Here is a 21,457-nt window from a genome sequence, read left to right as displayed (position 1 = left end):
GACGACCGTTTCCACAAAAACCTTAAATACACTCGGGGCATACCTTACAACCCTTGCCCTGAGGATTGTGAAGGGGTTCTCATCCTCAAAGACATAGTTTCTGGACTTTTAAAGTACGTCAAACAAAATAACAATCTCGAAATTTTGACTGGAAGTGTTTGGGGAAATGATGGGTGTGGGAAGGGGGGGGTGGTTGCCATCCAATCACTTTTGACTATTAAATAAGGCACTAGCCCTTTCAATTAACAACCGACTGAGCCCTTTTTGAAGTTTCTACGACAACAAATGGCCATCTTAAAGTTTCTATCAGATGCGGTTCTGGAAAATACGACGTGTGTGGGGGGGGGGGCCTTCTGCCTTCTGATCACTTTGACTCTTAAAAAGAGGACTATAACTTCTGATTACCAATCCAATGATCCCTCTTTGAAGTTTATACGACCCCCATTTCTATAAAAACCTTATAGGCCCTCAGGGCGTAACCAAAGACATAATTTGTGGACCTTTCAACTACACTGAACAAAATGGCTATATCAAAAATTATGATTAAATGTGTTTTGAGAAATGATTGATACATGGGGAGGGGGGTCGATGACCTCCAATCACTTTTTATTGTTGAAAATACCAGCAAAACTTCTGATTACCAATAAAATGAGCCCCCTCTAACGCTTATAAGGACATTCTTTCTATAAAAAAAAACTTATATCCCACAAGGGCATAACTTACAACTCTTGCTCTCAGGGTTGTGGGTGGGGGGGGGTTGTCATTCTCAAAGTCATAATTTTCCGACCTTAAACTTACACTGAACAAAATGGCTATCTCAAAATTTTGGTTGGATGTGTTTGGGGAAGTGATTTACGCGTGGGAGGGGGAGCTGGTTGCCCTTCATGAGCTCTTTTGAGGTTCCTATGACATTTTTTTCTATAAGAAGTGTCCTGGTCTAAATAAGAACAATATATTGTGCCCACATCGCTCTTTACTTAGGCACCGCTATCGCGCTGCCTAGAGATTTCAATTATACAGCACCGGAAGTGTCGATTAGACCAGGTAAGCCCTGCCCTTAAAATCAGTCTATGGGCGCCCATGGAGGGAACCCAATTTTATAATAATAATAAAAGTTTTATGGAAAATAAAAAAACTATAAACAGAGTAATAATAATCTTGAAATTTCGACTGTGTCTCAAAATCTCCACCATCCAAGTAAAGGTGCTTCAGGGCTCAAAAAGCTACAATTCATACTTTTACAGATAGAAAATTAGTATAAATATGATTAGTATCTATTATTATAAGCAAACAAGATCTTTCGTCAGTATCAAAGATCCTATGGATTTGTAAGATTTTTTTTTTTTTGAGAAATTTATTCTGAAGTTTAAACAACGGTCAATAGAACACAATAATTACGCATATTCAACAACTAACTGCAAAAAGCTCTGTTGAACGCGGGGATAGCTTCAGCATGGAATATCATACTAGTTGAGATTAGAGAGAAATAAGTGTTTTTGTAATGCATATTATAAGCTATGTAGTCCTTTTATACAATTGTACTAAAAAAATTATCGACAAAGGCTAGTGAAAAACTATTGAGAGCGTTATAAATTACTCTTTTATTTCCTGCACGCTACTTATGGAATTTTCTGCTCCTCAGAAAAAATCCTGTCTTTCGTTGTTCCTGTTCCTGTTGGTTTTGTGTTTTCAATAAAGCATTAGTTTTTAGAATTCCACAAATAATAGAAAAAATCACGAGTCAATTTATTTGTGCTAGTTTTGTAGACATTTCTTCCGTAATCCGTCTACTGGTAAGGACATACAAAGGAACGGGGTCAGTTAGGCCTGAACCCGACCCTACCCAACCGTTTTCCAACGTCAGCATATTATTTATATCCACTTACAATCATTTTATATTCTGTATCGTTTTTCGCTGTTCTTTGATACATCTTACTTTACATAATTTACATAATCATGGGTAAACTAAGCACGAGAAATCGAATGGTGAAGTCAGGATTGTCCTGTCTTGTATCATTACGAAAAAAAAAAAAAAGAAAAAAAAAAAAAAATTGTTAAAAATTTTTGGCTTCGTAGATGTTATTTTTTTTTATGTTTTTATTTCATTTTTTTTTTTTTTTTTTTTTTTTTTTTTTTTTAGTCTTTTTAATCTAATTAATTAATTTAGCTTATTTATTCTATTTTTTCTATAGTTTTCATTGTATCTATATTTTCTTTTCTTCTCATTTGTATGTGAGTAAGTGTTTTGTTTTTCATTTTTGAGTAAGCATTTCATGTCTTCCCCCTTTGTACAGGCCAATGAGCCTTTGGGGGAATAATAGCATGTAATATTGTATGTGTATATATAATGAAGAATAAAACTTATCTTATCTTATCTAAGTGGCGTAAGTCTTTTTTTTTTATCAGGTCTTGTTACAATTCAGAATGGCAGAAGAGGATTATCTTATGGAGCTATAACTTGGAGACCTTGCATTTGTTGCCTTTTTTGTCAAGGGAAAAGGAGACATACGCCATAAAATGGAATAATTTTGAATTCGCTCGAAATACTTGAATTTAATTTAAACCACTGAAAAGAGCAAAAAAAGTTGGTTTAGAATATGTTCCCGTTTCTTCCGAATATGTTCCCGAATATGTTTTTTCCGTTTTCTGGCTCCCCTGAAAAGTTACAAAAATGGCATATGTCGCACTTGTGATTACCACAGCCGATTTCTCCATTGCACAATCAGATTGATAGTCAGTGGGTTTCCGACCCTCACAAGACCGTATACATTTCTGAGGCCTGTTGTTAGACACGCTGTTTGGCAAATGTAGCATATTCAAGTTTGCAAATTGGAATTTAATATTTTAAAAACACAAAACTGCAAAGTAAAAACTAGGAGTGTTACATCGTCACAGAAGAGGGAACAGCAATTCGAGTTATTCCTGCAATTTGTATATTATCTCTTACGATAACAGTAGTAAGGGGATAGGCACCACTGAATACACATGCACTTACACAGGCCTGAGGCATGAATATGCGTGTAGTTTAACCGGTACATTGACTTGCCAGGGTCAGTCACCTATTACTACGAACGATACTTGTCCTACCAGACGGGTTTTCTAATGTGACACTCATTTTTTTGGGTATAGTCTGGTTTGGTGGATATAATCTGGTTAGGTGGGTATAATCTATTCCATGACACCTTTCCAGTGCATTTCATCATAACATGTTTTATTATTATTTTTTTTGGCAATTGAAATTTTTTTGTGGGTACATATGGAATCCGGTTAATAGCCTGTAGCTTAAAGGTATCTGAGATCTCGCTCCAGTATCGCATACACTATTAGAGATATCAAAATGATATCTCATTTGCATTAAGCTAACTCAATTTGCGAAAAAGAAATTCCATATACACAACTCTGCTCTGATTGAATTCTCGCCAGCAATGACTTGAAAATGACACGTAATCACTGCTAAGCCTTTTGTTATTGCCAGAGAAAATTGTTATACCTTTTAAAATAGCTTTACGGGGTTTGAGGGACTCTGTTGTTTTATTCTGTGTGATTTTTTCTTTACATGGTGTTCGTTCAAAAAGCGAGGATTTCAGTTAAATAAATAATTTTTATACCTTTTAAATGAGTTTTTCGGTGTTTGAGGGTCTCTGTTGTTTTATTCAGTGTGATTTTTTCTTTATATTGGATTCGTTCTAAAAGCAATTATATCATTTTAATAAACAATTCTTTTGTATTGCCCATTCTACTTACAATAAGGATATATAATAAATGAATAATTTTTATAACTTTTAAAATAGCTTTAAGAAGCTTGAGGGACTCTGTTGTTTTATTCCGTGTGATTTTTTATTTACATGGTGTTCGTTCAAAAAGCAAGGGTTTCTGTTAAATAAATAATTGCTATACCTTTTAAAATAGCTTTACGGGGTTTGAGGGACTCTGTTGTTTTATTCCATGTGATTTTTTCTTTACATGGTGTTTGTTCAAAAAGCGAGGATTTCTGTTAAATAAATAATTCTTAAATATTTTCCTTTAAATTGAAAGCGAGGATTTCCGTTAAATAAATAATTTTTATACCTTTTAAAATACCTTTACGGTGTTTGAAGGAGTCTGTTGTTTTATTCCGTGTGATTTTTTCTTTACATGATGTTCGTTCAAAAAGCGAGGATTTCTGTTAAATAAATAATTCTTAATATTTTTTCCGTTCAATTGAAAGCGAGGATTTCTGTTAAATAAATAATTTTTATACCTTTTAAAATAGCTTTAGGGGGTCTGAGGGATTCTGTCGTTTTATTCCATATGATTTTTTTCATTTCATGGTGTTCCTTCAAAAAGCGAGGATTTCTGTTAAATAAATAATTATTATAGCTTTTAAAAGACCTTTACAGGGTCCGAGGGAATCTGTTATTTTATTCCGAGTGATTTTATCTTTACATGATGTTCGTTCAAAAAGCGAGGATTTCTGTTAAATAAATAATTGTTATACCTTTTAAAATAGCTTTACGGGGTTTGAGGGACTCTGTTGTTTTATTCCGTGTGATTTTTTCTTTACATGGTGTTCGTTCAAAAATCAAGGATTTCCGTTAAATAAATAATTCTTATACCTTTTAAAATAGCTTTACGGGATTTGAGGGACTCTGTTGTTTTATTCCGTGTGATTTTTTCTTTACATGGTGTTCGTTCAAAAAGCGAGGATTTCTGTTAAATACATAATTGTTATACCTTTTAAAATAGCTTTACGAGGTTTGAGGGACTCTGTTGTTTTATTCCATGTGATTTTTTCTTTACATGGTGTTCGTTCAAAAAGCGAGGATTTCTGTTAAATAAATAATTCTTATATTTTTTCCGTTCAATTGAAAGCGAGGATTTCTGTTAAATAAATAATTGTTATACCACTTAAAATAGCTTTACGGGGTTTGAGGGACTCTGTTGTTTTATTCCGTCTGATTTTTTCTTTACATGGTGTTCTTTCAAAAAGCAAGGATTTCTGTTAAATAAATAATTGTTATACCTTTTAAAATAGCTCTACAGGGTTTGAGGGACTCAGTTGTTTTATTCCGTGTGATTTTTCTTTACATGGTGTTCGTTCAAAAAGCGATGATTTCTGTTAAATAAATAGTTGTGTGATTTTTTCTTTACAAGGTGTTCGTTCAAAAAGCGAGGATTTCTGTTAAATAAATAATTCTTATATTTTTTTTCCTTTCAATTGAAAGCGAGGATTTCTGTTAAATAAATAATTGTTATACCTTTTAAAATAGCTTTACGGGGTTTGAGGGACTCTGTTGTTTTATTCAGTGTTATTTTTTCTTTACATGGTGTTGATTCAAAAAGCGAAGATTTTTATTATATAAATAATTGTTATTCCTTTTATTATAGATTTACGGAGTTTGAGTGGCTCTTTCGTCTTATTAAGTGTGATTTTTTCCTTAAATGACGTTCGTTCAAAAAGCGAAGATTTATGTTATATAAATAATTCTTATATTTTTTCAGTTCAATTGAAAGAGAGGATTTCTGTTAAATAAATAATTTTTATACATTTTAAAATAGCTTTAAGGGGTCTGAGGGATTCTGTTGTTTTATTCCATATGATTTTTTTCATTTCATGGTGTTCCTTCAAAAAGTGAGGATTTCTGTTTAATAAATAATTGTTATACATTTTAAAATACATTAAAAGGGTCCGAGGGAATCTGATGTTTTATTCCGTGGGATTTTTTCTTTACATGATGTTCGTTCATAAAGAGAGGATTTCTTTTAAATAAATAATTGTTATACCGTTTAAAAGAGCTTTACGGAGTTTGAAGAGATCTTTTGTTTCATTCCGTGTGATTTATTATTTACCTGGTTTTCATTCAAAAGCGGTGATTTTCGATCAATAAATAATTTTTATACCGATTAAAATATCTTTACGTTAATTTAGGTAGTCTATCGTTTCATTAATTTTAATTTTTTATTTACATGTTGTTCGTTGAAAAATAGAGGATTTCTGTTAAATAAATAATTGTTATACCTTTTAAAATAGCTTTACGAGGTTTGAGGGACTCTGTTGTTTTATTCCATGTGATTTTTTCTTTACATGGTGTTCGTTCAAAAAGCGAGGATTTTTGTTAAATAAATAATTCTTATATTTTTTCCGTTCAATTGAAAGCGAGGATTTCTGTTAAATAAATAATTGTTATACCACTTAAAATAGCTTTACGGGGTTTGAGGGACTCTGTTGTTTTATTCCGTGTGATTTTTTCTTTACATGGTGTTCGTTCAAAAAGCGAGGATTTTTGTTAAATAAATAATTTTTATACATTTTAAAAGATATTTAATAGGTTTGAGGGAGTCTGTAGTTTTATTACGTGTGATTTTTTCTTTACATGGTGTTCGTTCAAAAAGCGAGGATATCTGTTAAATAAATAATTGTGTGATTTTTTCTTTACATTGTGTTCGTTCAAAAAGCGAGGATTTCTGTTAAATAAACAATTCTTATATTTTTTTTTCCTTTCAATTGAAATCGAGGATTACTGTTAAATAAATAATTGTTATACCTTTTAAAATAGCTTTACGGGGTTTGAGGAACTCTGTTGTTTTATTCAGTGTGATTTTTTCTTTACATGGTGTTGGTTCAAAAATCGAGGATTTCTGTTAAATAAACAATTATTATAACTTTTAAAATAGCTTTACGGGTTTTGAGTCACTCTGTTGTTTTAGTCCTTGGGATATTTTCAGTACATGTTGTTCTTTCAAAAATCGAGGATTTCTTTTAAATAAATAATTCCTATTTTTGGTTCTTTTCAATTGAAAGCGAGGATTTCTGATAAATAAATAATTATTCTGCCATTTAAAATAGCTTTACGGGGTTTGAGGGACTCGGTTGTTTTATTCCGTGTGATTTTTTCTTTATATGGTGTTCCTTCAAAAAGCGAGGATTTCTGTTAAATAAATAATTCTTATATTTTTTACGTTCAATTGAAAGCAAGGATTTCTATTAAATAAATAATTGTTATACCTTTTAAAATAGCTTTACGGGGTTTGAGGGACTCTGTTGTTTTATTCAGTGTGATTTTTTCTTTCCATGGTGTAAGTGTTTTGGGGGAGATTGGTTGATTGCCAGAAGGATGTAGTAGCGTAGTTATATTGGAGGGCGAGTTGATAGCGAAAACCCCGTGCGGATGAGTTGAAATAAAAAATTTCAACAAGAAATAGCTGAAAAGAGTTTTGGGGGGGTGATGGGGTGATTGGCACAAGGATGTATTAGCGAAGTTAAAGTGGAGGGCGAGTTGCTAGCGAAAAATCTAAGCTAATAAGGGTTTTTGACCGTAAACTCTAGTTTTTTGTAAGAAAATCATGGAAAATACAATTCGTTGGTTCATAGGTGAAACTTAAGTCCAGGTATGGATCGAAAAATAAACTATTTCTGTAGAATCTGAGCTAATAAGGGTTTTTGACCATAAACTCTAGTTTCCTGTAAGAAAATTATGCAAAATATAATTCTCTCGTTCAAATGTGAAACTTAGGTCCATTCTCTGGTTCAAATGTGGAAAAACCCGTGTGAATGAGTTGAAATAGAAATTTTTTAACATGAAATGACTGAAGTGTTTTGGGGGAGATGGGTTGATTGGCAGAAGGATGTATTAGCATAGTTATAGTGGAGGCCGAGTTGCTAGCAAAAAAACCGTGTGGATGAGTTGAAATAAAAATTTGTAACAAGAAATGGCTGAAAAGTGTTTTGGGGGAGATGGGTTGATTGGCAGAAGGATGTATTAGCGAAGTTATAGTGGAGGGCAAGTTGCTAGTGAAAAATCTAAGCTAATAAGGGTTTTTGACCGTAAAATCTAGTTTTTTGTAAGAAAATTATGGAAAATACAATTTGTTGGTTCATAGGTGAAACTTAACTCCAGGTATGGATCGAAAAATAAACTATTTCTGTAGAATCTGAACTAATAAGGGTTTTTGACCATAAACTCTAGTTTCCTGTAAGAAAATTATGGAAAATACAATTCTCTCGTTCAAATGTGAAACTTAGGTCAAATCTCTGGTTCAAATGTGAAACTTAAGTCCAGTTTTGGATACTCATAATAATGAGGACTGATGGTTCTAATTCAATATTTTTTTTTCATAAAAACAAAATATTTTTTTTTAAACTTCGAAATTATTCAACTTTATTTTTTTTTTTGTACGTATCTTAAAATGACAAAATATGCTTATGGCTCTAACAATTGTACACTGTGAATGGTCAGACACACGATGTGGCTTTCCCACTGGCATTCTATTTCCGGATATCGACACTACCTAGTCTATTGCATGTATTAAATCAGTATTTTTTACGCAGTAGAACGATAAACACATAAGTCATATCTTTTAAAAAGTGAAGATGGAGCATTTTAATAAAGTGTGTTCACATGTCAATGTTATTGTAGCATTGAATGCTGACAAGGAGAAGTATTTAAACTGAAACAAGTAAAAATGGTAGCACTATTGGAAATGTATGTGTGCATTGTCATGACAGTAAGGAATTTAATTTCTTTGGAGTACCAAAAAATTCAACTCTTCTTATGGCGGATATGCAAGAGAGAGATATCCAGATGTAACAGGACTCAAAGGGAATGCCAACATAAAAATAATAGTTGATGAAGAGGGATATCTTCTTGCCAGTGCTTTTGGTAACAAGCTACCTCTTGTTACACCCCATCGTCAACTTTCGGATATTAGTATTCAACGGAAGATCAAAAGAAGACATGCATACTCTTCTACTAATATCATAAACCATATCTTGTCGACGTGTCGAAACTGTTACCTTTGTAAAAATAATGTTGTAATAGACAGTGAAATTGCCGGAAAAATAAAAAGGGCATTGGCAGAAAATATAACTAAGGAATATAAAGATGAATCGATTAAAAACAAAGTGCCAGCAAACGTCACTACCATTAATCAAACAATTAATGAACCAAATAATAGCAAAGATGAAGTGCATATTGAACATGTGGATGACCCCCCCCCCCAGTAGAAATGTGTTCACATGCTAGTGTTATTGTAGCATTGTATGCTGACAAGGAGAAGTATTTGAACTATGAAACAAGTACAAGTGGTAACACTATCGGAAACGTATGCGTGCGTTGTCATGACACTAAGGAATTAAATTTCTTTGGACTACCAAAAGAATTTAATTATACAAATGTGGATATGGGAAAGTATCATTTCCAGAGATGTTAGTACTCAAAGAGAATGCCAACATAAAAATAATAGTTGATGAAGAGGGGTATCTTCATGCTAGTGCAATAGGTAACATGCTACCTATTGATAGAACCTTTCGTCGGCTTTTAGGTATTAGCATTCAAATGAAAGCAAAGAGGAAAAGAAAGGCCTACTCTGCTACTAATATCATAAACCATATCTTGTCTACGTGCCGAAACTGTTACCTGTGTAAAAATAATGTGATAATAGACAGTGATATTGCCAGAAAAATAAAAAGGGTATTGTTAGAAAAAATCACTATGGAATATAAAGATGAAACGATGAAAAACAAAGCACCAGCATACGTTACTGACATTGATAAAACAGTCAATGAATCAAATAATACCAAAGACGAAAAGCATATTGAGCCTGTTCATGAGACAAGTAAAAATTGTGTATGATTCAAAATGGAATAATGATTATTCTACTGATTACGAACTAAGAGAAGACAATAACTACAATATCAAGAGAGAACATGGTGAACTATTTTATGGAACAGATTAAAAATGTCCAAAGTTAATCATTGATATTAATAATGTATCATAATGTATTTTTGTATTAATATTCTACATAACATTATTTTATTAAAAATATTACATTGTTATGTGTTCATTATTTTTTAGAGTAAGCTAGCATATCATGCGTTTAGAATGTCTATTAAAACATCGACGATGTAAGAAAAGGAATTTGCATACATCTATTGTCAGACGCATGGGATAACATTGTCAAAATCTAGGTATCAGAATGAAAAATTGTAGGTAAGTAAGTAAGCAAGCAAGTAAGTAAGGAAGTAAGTAAGTAAGCAAGCAAGTAAGTAAGGAAGTAAGTAAGTAAGTAAGTAAGTAACAAGAAGTCACCTCTTGGATACGCAATACACAATATGGAAATATCATTTAAGAAATTATGAAAAAATTGTAAGCAAGTAACAAACTCTTTCCTGATGTCACCTCTTGGATACACAATACAGAAACTTCAATTAAGAAACTATGCAAAAATTTTAAGTAAGTAACAAATTCTTTCTTGAAGTCACCTCTTGGATACACAATACAGAAATTTTATTGAATAAATTATAAAAAATTGTAAATAAGTAGCAAATTCTTTCTTGAATTCACCTGTTGTAAAAACAAAAAGACATTTCGTTCAAGAAATTATGACAAAATTCTAAGTAAGTAACAAACTCTTTATTGTTTTCACGAGTTAGATATACGATGTAGAAATTTAATTCAAGAAATTGTGAAAAAAATTCTCAGTAAGTAACAATTTCTTTCTTGAAGTCAACTCTTGGATACACAATACGGAAATTTCATTCAAGAAATTATGAAAATATTTGTAAGTAAGTAGCAAACTTTCTATTGATTTCACCTCTTGGATATACAGTGGAGATACTTCATTCAAAAAAATATGAAAAAAACGCAAATAAGTAACTTTTTTTTCTCTTTATTACAAACAATTTTCACTTAGCTATACGATATAGAAATTTAATTCAAGAAATTGTGAAAAAATTTTCAGTAAGTAACAATTTCTTTCTTGAAGTCAACTCTTGGATACACAATACGGAAATTTCATTCAAGAAATTATGAAAATATTTGTAAGTAAGTAACAAGCTCTTTATTGATTTCACCTCTTGAATATACAGTACAGATACTTCATTCAAGAAACGTGATTAAACACGTTTTGAAACTACATACTATTTGCATGCCTTTCCTTGGTACCTTTCCAAACGAGCGGGGATTCCCCACTGGTTCCTACACATTGCAAAAAAGTGAGCAGTACGAAAACTCCACGTTTTCAACCAGACTGGTTTTTTAGACAACACACCCACAGAGATGACACACACATAGAGACGAGACACGCACAGACACGACACACAAACAGAGTCACGTTTTGAAACTACATGCTATTTGCATGCCTTTCCTTGGCACCTTTCCAAACGAGCTGGGGTTCCCCACTGGTTCCTACACATTGCAAAAAAGTGAGCAGTACGAAAACTCCACGTTTTCAACCAGACTGGTTTTTTAGACAACACACCCACAGAGATGACACACACACATAGAGACGAGATACGCACAGACACGACACACAAACAGAGTCATAGTGAGAGAGATATCCAAAAAGTTGGGTTGATCTAGGTTCACTTAGAGTGGCGCGCCCCTCTAAGTGAACCCAGATCAACCCAACTTTTTGGATATATCTCTCACTATGACTCTGTTTGTGTGTCGTGTCTGTGCGTGTCTCGTCTCTATGTGTGTGTGTCATCTCTGTGGGTGTGTTGTCTAAAAAACCAGTCTGGTTGAAAACGTGGAGTTTTCGTACTGCTCACTTTTTGCAATGTGTAGGAACCAGTGGGGAATCCCCGCTCGTTTGAAAAGGTGCCAAGGAAAGGCATGCAAATAGCATGTAGTTTCAAAACGTGACTCTGTTTGTGTGTCGTGTCTGTGCGTGTCTCGTCTCTATGTGTGTGTCATCTCTGTGGGTGTGTTGTCAAAAAACCAGTCTGGTTGAAAACGTGGAGTTTTCGTACTGCTCGCTTTTTTGCACTGTGTAGGAATCAGTGGTGAATCCCCGCCCGTTTGGAAAGGTACCAAGGAAAGGCATGCAAATAGTATGTAGTTTCAAAACGTATTTAATCACGCTTCTTGAATGAAGTATCTGTACTGTATATTCAAGAGGTGAAATAAATAAAGAGCTTGTTACTTACTTACAAATATTTTCATAATTTCTTGAATGAAATTTCCGTATTGTGTATCCAAGAGTTGACTTCAAGAAAGAAATTGTTACTTACTGAGAATTTTTTCATAATTTCTTGAATTAAAATTCTACATCGTGTAGCTAAGTGAAAATTGTTTGTGATAAAGAGAAAAAAAGTTACTTACTTGCATTTTTTTCATAATTTATTGAATGAAGTATCTGTATTGTATATCCAATAGGTGAAAACAATAAAGAGTTTGTTACTTACTTACAAATATTTTCATAATTTCTTGATTGAAATTTTCATGTTACGTATCAAATATTTGACTTCAAGAAAGAAATTGTTACTTACTGAGATTTTTTTCATAATTTCTTTAATTAAATTTCTAAATATTATATCTAACTCGTGAAAACAATAAAGAGTTTGTTAATTACTTAGAATTTTGTCATAATTTCTTGAAAAAAATGTCTTTTTGTTTATCCAACAGGTGAATTCAAGAAAGGATTTGCTACTTAGTTAGAATTTTTTCATAATTTCTTTAATGAAATTTCTGAATTGTGTATCCAAGAGGTGACTTCAAGAAAGAATTTGTTACTTACTTACAATTTTTTCATAGTTTCTTAAATGAAGATTCTGCATTGTGTATCCAAGAGGTGACTTCAGGAAAGAGTTTGTTACTTGTTTACAATTTTTTCATAATTTCTTAAATGATATTTCCATATTGTGTATTGCGGTGACTTCTTGACTATCCAAGAGGTGACTTCTTGTTACTTACTTACTTACTTACTTCCTTACTTACTTGCTTACTTACTTACTTACTTCCTTACTTACTTACTTGCTTACTAACTTACCTACAATTTTTAATTCTGATACCTAGATTTTGACAATGTTATCCCATGTGTCTGACAATAGATGTACGCAAATTCCTTGTCTTACATCGTCGATGTTTTAATATATATTCTAAACGCTTGATATGTTAGCTTACTCTAAAAAATAGTGAACACATAACAATGTAATGTTTTTAATGAAATAGTGTTATGTAGAATATTAATACAAAAATATATTATGATACATTATTAATATCAATGATTAACTTTGGACATTTTGAATCTGTTCCATAAAATAGTTCAGCATGTTCTCTCTTGATATTGTAGTTATTGTCTTCTCTTAGTTCGTAATCAGTAGAATAATCATTATTCCATTTTGAATCATACACAATTTTTACTGGTCTCATGAACAGGCTCAATATGCTTTTCGTCTTTGGTATTATTTGATTCATTGACTGTTTGATCAATGTCAGTAACGTTTGCTGGTGCTTTTTTTTTCATCGTTTCAACTTTATATTCCATAGTGATATTTTCTAACAATACCCTTTTTATTTTCTGGCAATTTCACTGCCTATTATCACATTATTTTTACGCAGGTAACAGTTTTGGTATGTAGACAAGATATTGTTTACGATATAAGTAGAAGAATAGGCGCTTCTTTTCCTCATTGCTTTCATTTGAATGCTAATACCTAAAAGCCGACGAAAGGTTCTATCAATAGGTAGCATGTTACCTATTGCACTAGCATGAAGATACCCCTCTTCATCAACTATTATTTTTATGTTGGCATTCTCTTTGAGTACTAACATCTCTGGAAATGATACTTTCCCATATCCACATTTGTATAATTGAATTCTTTTGGTACTCCAAAGAAATTTAATTCCAGTGTCATGACAACGCACGCATACGTTTCCGATAGTGCTACCACTTTTACTTGTTTCATAGTTCAAATACTTTTCCTTGTCAGCATTCAATGCTACAATAATACTAACATGTGAACACATTTCTAATGGGGGGTCATCCACATGTTCAATATGCATTTCATATTTGCTATTGTTTGGTTCATTAATTGTTTGATTAATGGTAGTGACGTTTGCTTGCACTTTGTTTTTCATCGATTCATCTTTATATTCCTTAGTGATATTTTCTGTCAATGCCCTTTTTATTTTTCCGGCAATTTCACTGTCTATTACAGCTTTATTTTTACAAAGGTAACAGTTTCGAAACGTCGACAAGATATGGTTTATGATATTAGTAGAAGAGTATGCATGTCTTCTTTGATCTTCCGTTGAATGCTAATACCCGAAAGTTGACGATGGGGTGTATCAAGAGGTAGCATGTTACCACAAGCACTGGCAAGAAGATGTCCCTCTTCATCAACTATTATTTTTATGTTGGCATTTTCTTTGAGTGCTATCATCTCTGGATATCTACTCTTGCATATCCACCATAAGAAAAGTTGATTTATTTTTGTAGTCCAAAGAAATTAAATTCCTTACTGTCATGACAATGCACACATACATTTCCAATAGTGCTACCATTTTTACTTGTTTCAGTTTAAATACTTCTCCTTGTCAGCATTCAATGCTACAATAACATTGACATGTGAACACACTTTATTAAAATGCTCCATCTTCACTTTTTTAAAAGATATGACTTCTGTGTTTATCGTTCTACTGCGTAAAAAATACTGATTTAATACATGCATTAGACTAGGTAGTGTCGATATCCGGACATAGAATACCAGTGAGAAAGCCACATTGTGTCTCTGACCAATCACAGAGTACAATTGTTAGAGCCGTAAGCATATTTTGTCATTTTAAGATACGTACAAAAAAAAAATAAAGTTGAATAATTTCGAAGCTTTAAAAAAATTGTTTGTTTTTATGAAACAAAAAATATTGAATTAGATCCATCAGTCCTCATTATTATGAGTCTCCAAAACTGGACTTAAGTTTCGCATTTTAACCAGAGAATTGACCTAAGTTTCACATTTGAACGAGAGAATTGTATTTTCCATAATTTTCTTACAGGAAACTAGAGTTTATGGTCAAAAAACCTTATTGGTTCAAATTCTACAGAAATAGTTTATTTTTCGATCCATACCTGGAGTTAAGTTTCACCTATGAACCAACAGATTGTATTTTCCATAATTTTCTTACAAAAAACTAGAGTTTACAGTCAAAATCCCTTATTAGCTTAGATTTTTCACTAGCAACTTGCCCTCCACTATAACTTCGCTAATACATCCTTCTGCCAATCAACCCATCTCCCCCAAAACACTTTTCAGCCATTTCTTGTTAAAAATTTTTATTTCAACTCATCCACACGGGTTTTTCGCTAGCAACTCGGCCTCCACTATAACTATGCTAATACATCCTTCTGCCAATCAACCCATCTTCCCCAAAACACTTTTCAGTCATTTCTTGTTAAAAATTTTTTATTTTAACTCATTCACACGGGTTTTTCCACATTTGAACCAGAGAATGGACCTAAGTTTCATATTTGAATGAGAGAATTATATTTTGCATAATTTTCTTACAGGAAACTAGAGTTTATGGTCAAAAACCCTTATTAGCTCAGAGTCTACAGAAATAGTTAATTTTTCGATCCATACCAGGACTTAAGTTTCACCTATGAACCAACGAATTGTATTTTCCATAATTTTCTTACAAAAAACTAGTGTTTACGGTCAAAAACCCCTATTAGCTTAGATTTTTCGCTAGCAACTCGCCCTACACTTTAACTTCGCTAATATATCCTTGTGCCAATCAACCCATCCCCCCCCCAAAACACTTTTCAGCCATTTCTTGTTAAAATTTTTTATTTCAACTCATCCACACGGGGTTTTCGCTAGCAACTCGCCCTCCACTATAACTACGCTAATACATCCTTCTTGCAATCAACCCATCTCCCCCAAAACACTTACACCATGTAAAGAAAAAATCACACGGAATAAAACAACAGAGTCCATCCAGCCCCGTAAAGCTATTTTAAAAGGTATAACAATTATTTATTTAATAGAATTCCTCCCTGTCAATTTAACGGAAAAACTATAATAATTATCTATATAAAAGAAATATTCGCATTTTGAAGGAACAACATATAAAGAAAAAATAACACGGAATAAAACTACCGAGTCCCTCAAACCCCTTAAAGCTATTTTAAATGGCATAATAATTATTTATTTATCAGAAATCCTCGCTTTCAATTGAACGGAAAAAAATAAGAATTATTTATTTAACAGAAATCCTCGCTTTTTGAACGAACACCATGTAAATAAAAAATCACATGGAATAAAACAACAGAGTCCCTCAAACCCCATAAAGCTATTTTAAACGGTATAACAATTATTTATTTAACAGAAATCCTCGCTTTTTTAACGAACACCAAGTAAAGAAAAAATCACACAATTATTTATTTAACAGAAATCCTCGCTTTTTGAAGGAACACCATGTAATGAAAAAAATCACATGGAATAAAACAACAGAAACCCTCAGACCCCCTAAAGCTATTTTAAAAGGTATAACAATTATTTATTCAACAGAAATCCTCGCTTTCCACTGAACTGAAAAAATATAAGAATTATTTATTTAACATAAATCCTCGCATTTTGAACGAACATCATGTAAAGAAAAAATCACACTAAATAAAACAACAGACACCCTCAAAACCCGTAAAGGTATTTTAAAAGGTATAAAAATTATTTATTTAACAGAAATCCTCGCTTTCAATTTAACGGAAAAAATATAAGAATTATTTATTTAACAGAAATCCTCGCTTTTTGAACAAACACCATGTAAAGAAAAAATCACACGGAATAAAACAACAGAGTCCCTCAAACCCCGTAAATCTATTTTAAAATGTATAAGAAATATTTATTTAACAGAAATCCTCGCATTTTGAACGAACACCATGTAAAGAAAATATCACACGGAATAAAACAACAGAGTCCCTCAAACCTCGTAAAGTCAATTTAAAAGGTATAAGAATTATTTATTTAACAGAAATCCTCGCTTTCAATCGAACGGAAAAAATATAAGAATTGTTTATTTAACAGAAATCCTCGCTTTTTGAAGGAACACCATGTAAAGAAAAAATCCCACGGAATAAAACAACAGAGTCCCTCAAACCCCGTAAAGCTATTTTAAAAGGTATAACAATTATTTATTTATCAGAAATCCTCGCTTTCAATTGAACGGAAAAAAATATAAGAATTATTTATTTAACAGAAATCCTCGCTTTTTGAACGAACACCATGTAAAGAAAAAATCAATCGGAATAAAACGACAGAGCCCTTCAACCCCCGTAAAGCTATTTTAAACGTTATAACAATTATTTATTTAACAGAAATCCTCACTTTCAATTGAACGGAAAAAATATAAGAATTATTTATTTAACAGAAATCCTCGCTTTTTTGAACGAACACCATGTAAAGAAAAAATCACACGGAATAAAACGACAGAGTCCCTCAAACCCAGTAAAGCTATTTTAAAAGGTATAACAATTATTTATTTAACAGAAATCATCAATTTTTGAACTAACACAATTTAATTAAAAAATAAAACGGAGTAAAAAAACAGAGTCCCTCAAACACCGTAGAGATATTTTAAAAGGTATAACAATTATTTATTTAACAGAAATCCTCGCTTTTTGAACGAACACCATGTAAAGAAAAAATCACACGGAATAAAACGACAGAGTCCCTCAAACCCCGTAAAGCTATTTTAAAAGGTATTAGAATTATTTATTTAAAAGAAATCCTCGCTTTTTGAACGAACACCATGTAAAGAAAAAATCACACGGAATAAAACAACAGAGTCCCTCAAACCCCGTAAAGCTATTTTAAAAGGTATAACAATTTCCTCTGGCAATAACAAAAGGCTTAGCAGTGATTACGTGTCATTTTCGAGTCATTGCTGGCGAGAATTCAATCAGAGCAGAGTTGTGTAAATGGAATTTCTTTTTCGCAAATTGAGTTAGCTTAATGCAAATGAGATATCATTTTGATATCTCTAATAGTGTATGCGATACTGGAGCGAGATCTCAGATACCTTTAAGCTACAGGCTATTAACCGGATTCCATATGTACCCACAAAAAAAATTCAATTGCCAAAAAAAATAATAATAAAACATGTTATGATGAAATGCACTGGAAAGGTGTCATGGAATAGATTATACCCACCTAACCAGATTATACCCACCAAACCAGACTATACCCAAAAAAATGAGTGTCACATTAGAAAACCCGTCTGGTAGGACAAGTATCGTTCGTAGTAATAGGTGACTGACCCTGGCAAGTCAATGTACCGGTTAAACTACACGCATATTCATGCCTCAGGCCTATGTAAGTGCATGTGTATTCAGTAGTGCCTATCCCCTTACTACTGATAACTCACCTTTTTTATGCTTCTTAAGAGTAAAAAAAAAAAATTTCCGACTTTTTTATTTGTATTTATGCATTTAAAGAATAAATAAAAAACTTATGAGAGTCGAGTTTTTTAAAGATTGATTTTTAGGTTAGGGATCTTAGACCGCACCCTATACCTGAATTTATTCCGATGCCGAGTTTAAGGGTGTTTTTTTTTTTTTTTTTCTCAGATAATTTCGAATTTTTTTTTCTTATTTGATTTATTTACTACAATATTTATTATGAACGAAAAGATATAAAGAAGAAACAATGGTGAAAGGACAAATCCTGGCCTTTATTGCTCTCAAAGATTCTGCAAATTATTTCGATAAGACCTTACAACAAAGCTTTGGAGACAATAAAAACTTTTTCCCTTTTCCTCTTTGCTCACATAGGATTTACGGCAAACCAGCTAGATATAGGAAAGAATAATAAAGAGAGATACAGAAAAAGACAATAGGAAGAAGGAAGATTAAAAACGTAGACATTAACAGAGAAATATATGTGCAATTTCGCTATCTCTAGAGGGTGGGTCACTGTAATAAAGAGACAGAGGATAATAAAGTTAGGGACGGAGGGAGAAAGAAAACAAGAATTGAGGGAGAAAGACGAGAATTGACAGGTAGAGAGCAAGACAGGATAAAAAGGTATCAAATGGTATAAAATGTTAAAAATAAAGCGAGGATTTTATTAGACCTACCTCCAACGCCATCAATCCACATTACCGGCGATGGCATTGATTTTCCGAATCCCAATTTGATTCTATTGGCCCCTAAATGTTCTCCATCCATATCACGCATGGCTTTAACAACGCTAGTAATATCCGAATACTGAATGAAAGCATAAACTGTGTTCAGTCCTTGCTTTTTAACATCAATATCCTGAAAAAAAATAATAAAGAATAAAATCTCAAAAACAAGCAAGCAATTAAGGTAGAAGAGCATCCAAAATAAGGTTCTTTAGTGTTTCCTTTGCCCACTAATAAATAGGCGTGATCTAAAGTTTAAACCGAAAAATCTATTTTAAGTGTTAAGTACAGCAACCTAAACTGTACTTATTCTTGTACTGAAAAAAATTAAAACATTCTAGTTTTACTCTGGGGACCTCTATGGGAGACGAAACAAAAAATATAAAATCAGTTACGTAAAAACACAAAATATCATTTAAGACCTTAGCTAAAAACCAACGGTATGCAGGCTATACTGGTCAAATTGTCAAGGGAGAGGTAAGAAATATATTTTCTTGGATTGTGGGGTCTCTAGGACCACTGGAAACTGCATTTTTTGTTTGTATTTCCGAAGTTTCCGTGGTCAATCTTGGGAGATACCCCAGCCCTGACCCAACTCCAGTGTCGTATCCAGGGGAATGGTCGTACCCAATTTGAACACCCAGCCTGATATGTTTGTCCGACCCTCATACTGGTCTAAATTCCGACCCGTTTGACGAAAAAAAGAGAAAATATAATTTAAAAAATAACCAAGAAGACAAGAATGATAAATACCTCTTAGAACGCATCTAAACTATAGCCCCGGTGAAAAAAAAGATTAAAAGCCAGACAATTTATTTAAGTGGTCCAGGCTACAATGTTACTCGAGACTACTAAATAAAGTCCATAAGAATATGTTCTCTTTTTAAACCCCTGCTCCCTTCCCCGGATAAAAATCCTGTGTTCCCAAGACTACCAGGATCAAAGCTGTGTGCACTCACGTAGTTCAACAACATTTAAAAATGTATCGTACTATGTATAATGTAAAATATGTTATCAATCATGCTTCAATTATTTTAACCTAATTAACTATTGCCATCCAATTATGAAAAAGCTAATCTTTGATTTCAGGTCAGTATGTTAGTCCAGGATCTGGAAAAAAATTGAAGAATTTAAATTCACTTTTCTCTCTCTCTCTCTCTCTGGACCAGAGCGTGAGGGAGGAAAGTCGTGACTTTCAACTGTGAGACACCGCCAAAAATAATCATTCTTTGTGCTCCAAGAGGAACAGTGCCCAACTGTTTATTTACAGTTTATCAATAGCCTCCTGGTTCTGTTGGCCAGATAACCAGGCTTGTTATTTTGTGCAAAATCGTATGACACAAATTAATTTATGACACCCACATAAGTGGATGCAGAAAAACCTGCAACTACATAGGAGAGGAAAAGCCAGGTGTTAACCCCTCCTCCCCTCCCCCGAAAACTCGTGACCTTCACAATTTGTTCGATTCTTCAATGAGCTCACATAAATTGTCTGATGTTGTTCTGTCTGATTCAAAAATCCCCCCCCAACGTCATTTAAGATGACCCTTTTCTAGCATAAGTGCCTAGATACATGCCTTTTGAGAAGCAGATAACCTAAAAATACAAGGCTGTCTATAAAAAGACAGCAATTTTAGCATAACATTTTCTTGTTTAGACACATTTCAAAACGAGAAATTTTAGCGCCTCGACCTAAAACTTACTCTACTCCTTTTATTCTAAAGTAGCTTACCCATCGCGCTTTATTGCGATCTCAAAATAAAGAAAATTCAATGAAAATTCCCCCACGGAAAATTATGTATGGATATCGATCGTATTTTTTAATTTAAAAGTATTTAAAAATTACCCCCTGTGTATTGATAGCAATTACATTTTTAAATTTAAAAGTATTTGAAAAATCCCTCCCTGCAGAAAACAGAATCCCTTCCCCCGTAGTTATAACGCTTGTAGTAATAACGATACATACATACTACTATCAGGTGAAAGAAGTTTGGAAGGATACGACGTGGGCGCTTCGAGAGGCTAAGGAATGTATGCAAGAATGTTTTCCACAGGATTTGTCTAAGGATAGCCTTAGGTACTTGTTTGATTGACAGCATATCAAACAATAGGCTTTACGAAAAAAGTGGTTCTATCCCAATTTCCAGGGCTATAATAAAAGAACTTCATGGGAGAGAATATCAGGGCGCTTGGGCTCCAATGAGTTGTGAGTAGTGAATGAATGAACGAATGAACTTATATTACCCATCATATATACAGAAAACTAAATCAACTGCAAAACACCAGTAAACATACAACGAATACATGCAATAAGATCAACTTAAAGAAAGAACATGTTCCATAGATGTACAGACGGCGGATTTATTAAACTGTAAAACTATGAATCCCTACCAATAAGGGGCTCTGTGATCCCAAAACGTCGACCAATATAAGAATTTTTAAACCAAATAGGGATTTGGAGAAGGTACTTAGCAATTTAACATATAATTTGCGTTGTTAACGTTTATCAGCATCTGACATGCCAAAATGGGGTTAGATAGGGCATGTAGGGAGGGGCCATACTATTGTACAAC

General features: G+C 32.9%; 1 protein-coding gene across 2 annotated transcripts in view; it reads right to left on the bottom strand.

Annotated features, from left to right (window-relative positions):
* Positions 1–21,457, bottom strand: part of LOC148949527 (uncharacterized) — a 117,009-nt gene that overhangs the window by 55,048 nt on the left and 40,504 nt on the right. For both annotated transcript variants that reach the window (XM_089093543.1, XM_089093544.1), the window contains exon 7: positions 18,837–19,017. In XM_089093543.1, the coding sequence (XP_088949669.1) occupies positions 18,837–19,017 (181 nt within the window). The remainder of the gene's footprint in view (positions 1–18,836; positions 19,018–21,457) is intronic.

This window comes from Artemia sp. Qi Xiang Cuo, chromosome 8 (assembly GCF_049724085.1).
Source record: "Artemia sp. Qi Xiang Cuo chromosome 8, ASM4972408v1, whole genome shotgun sequence".
NCBI classification, from domain to species: domain Eukaryota; kingdom Metazoa; phylum Arthropoda; class Branchiopoda; order Anostraca; family Artemiidae; genus Artemia; species Artemia sp. Qi Xiang Cuo.
The sequence above is the reverse complement of the archived record's forward strand: the minus strand, read 5'-3'. Positions and strand labels throughout refer to the sequence as shown.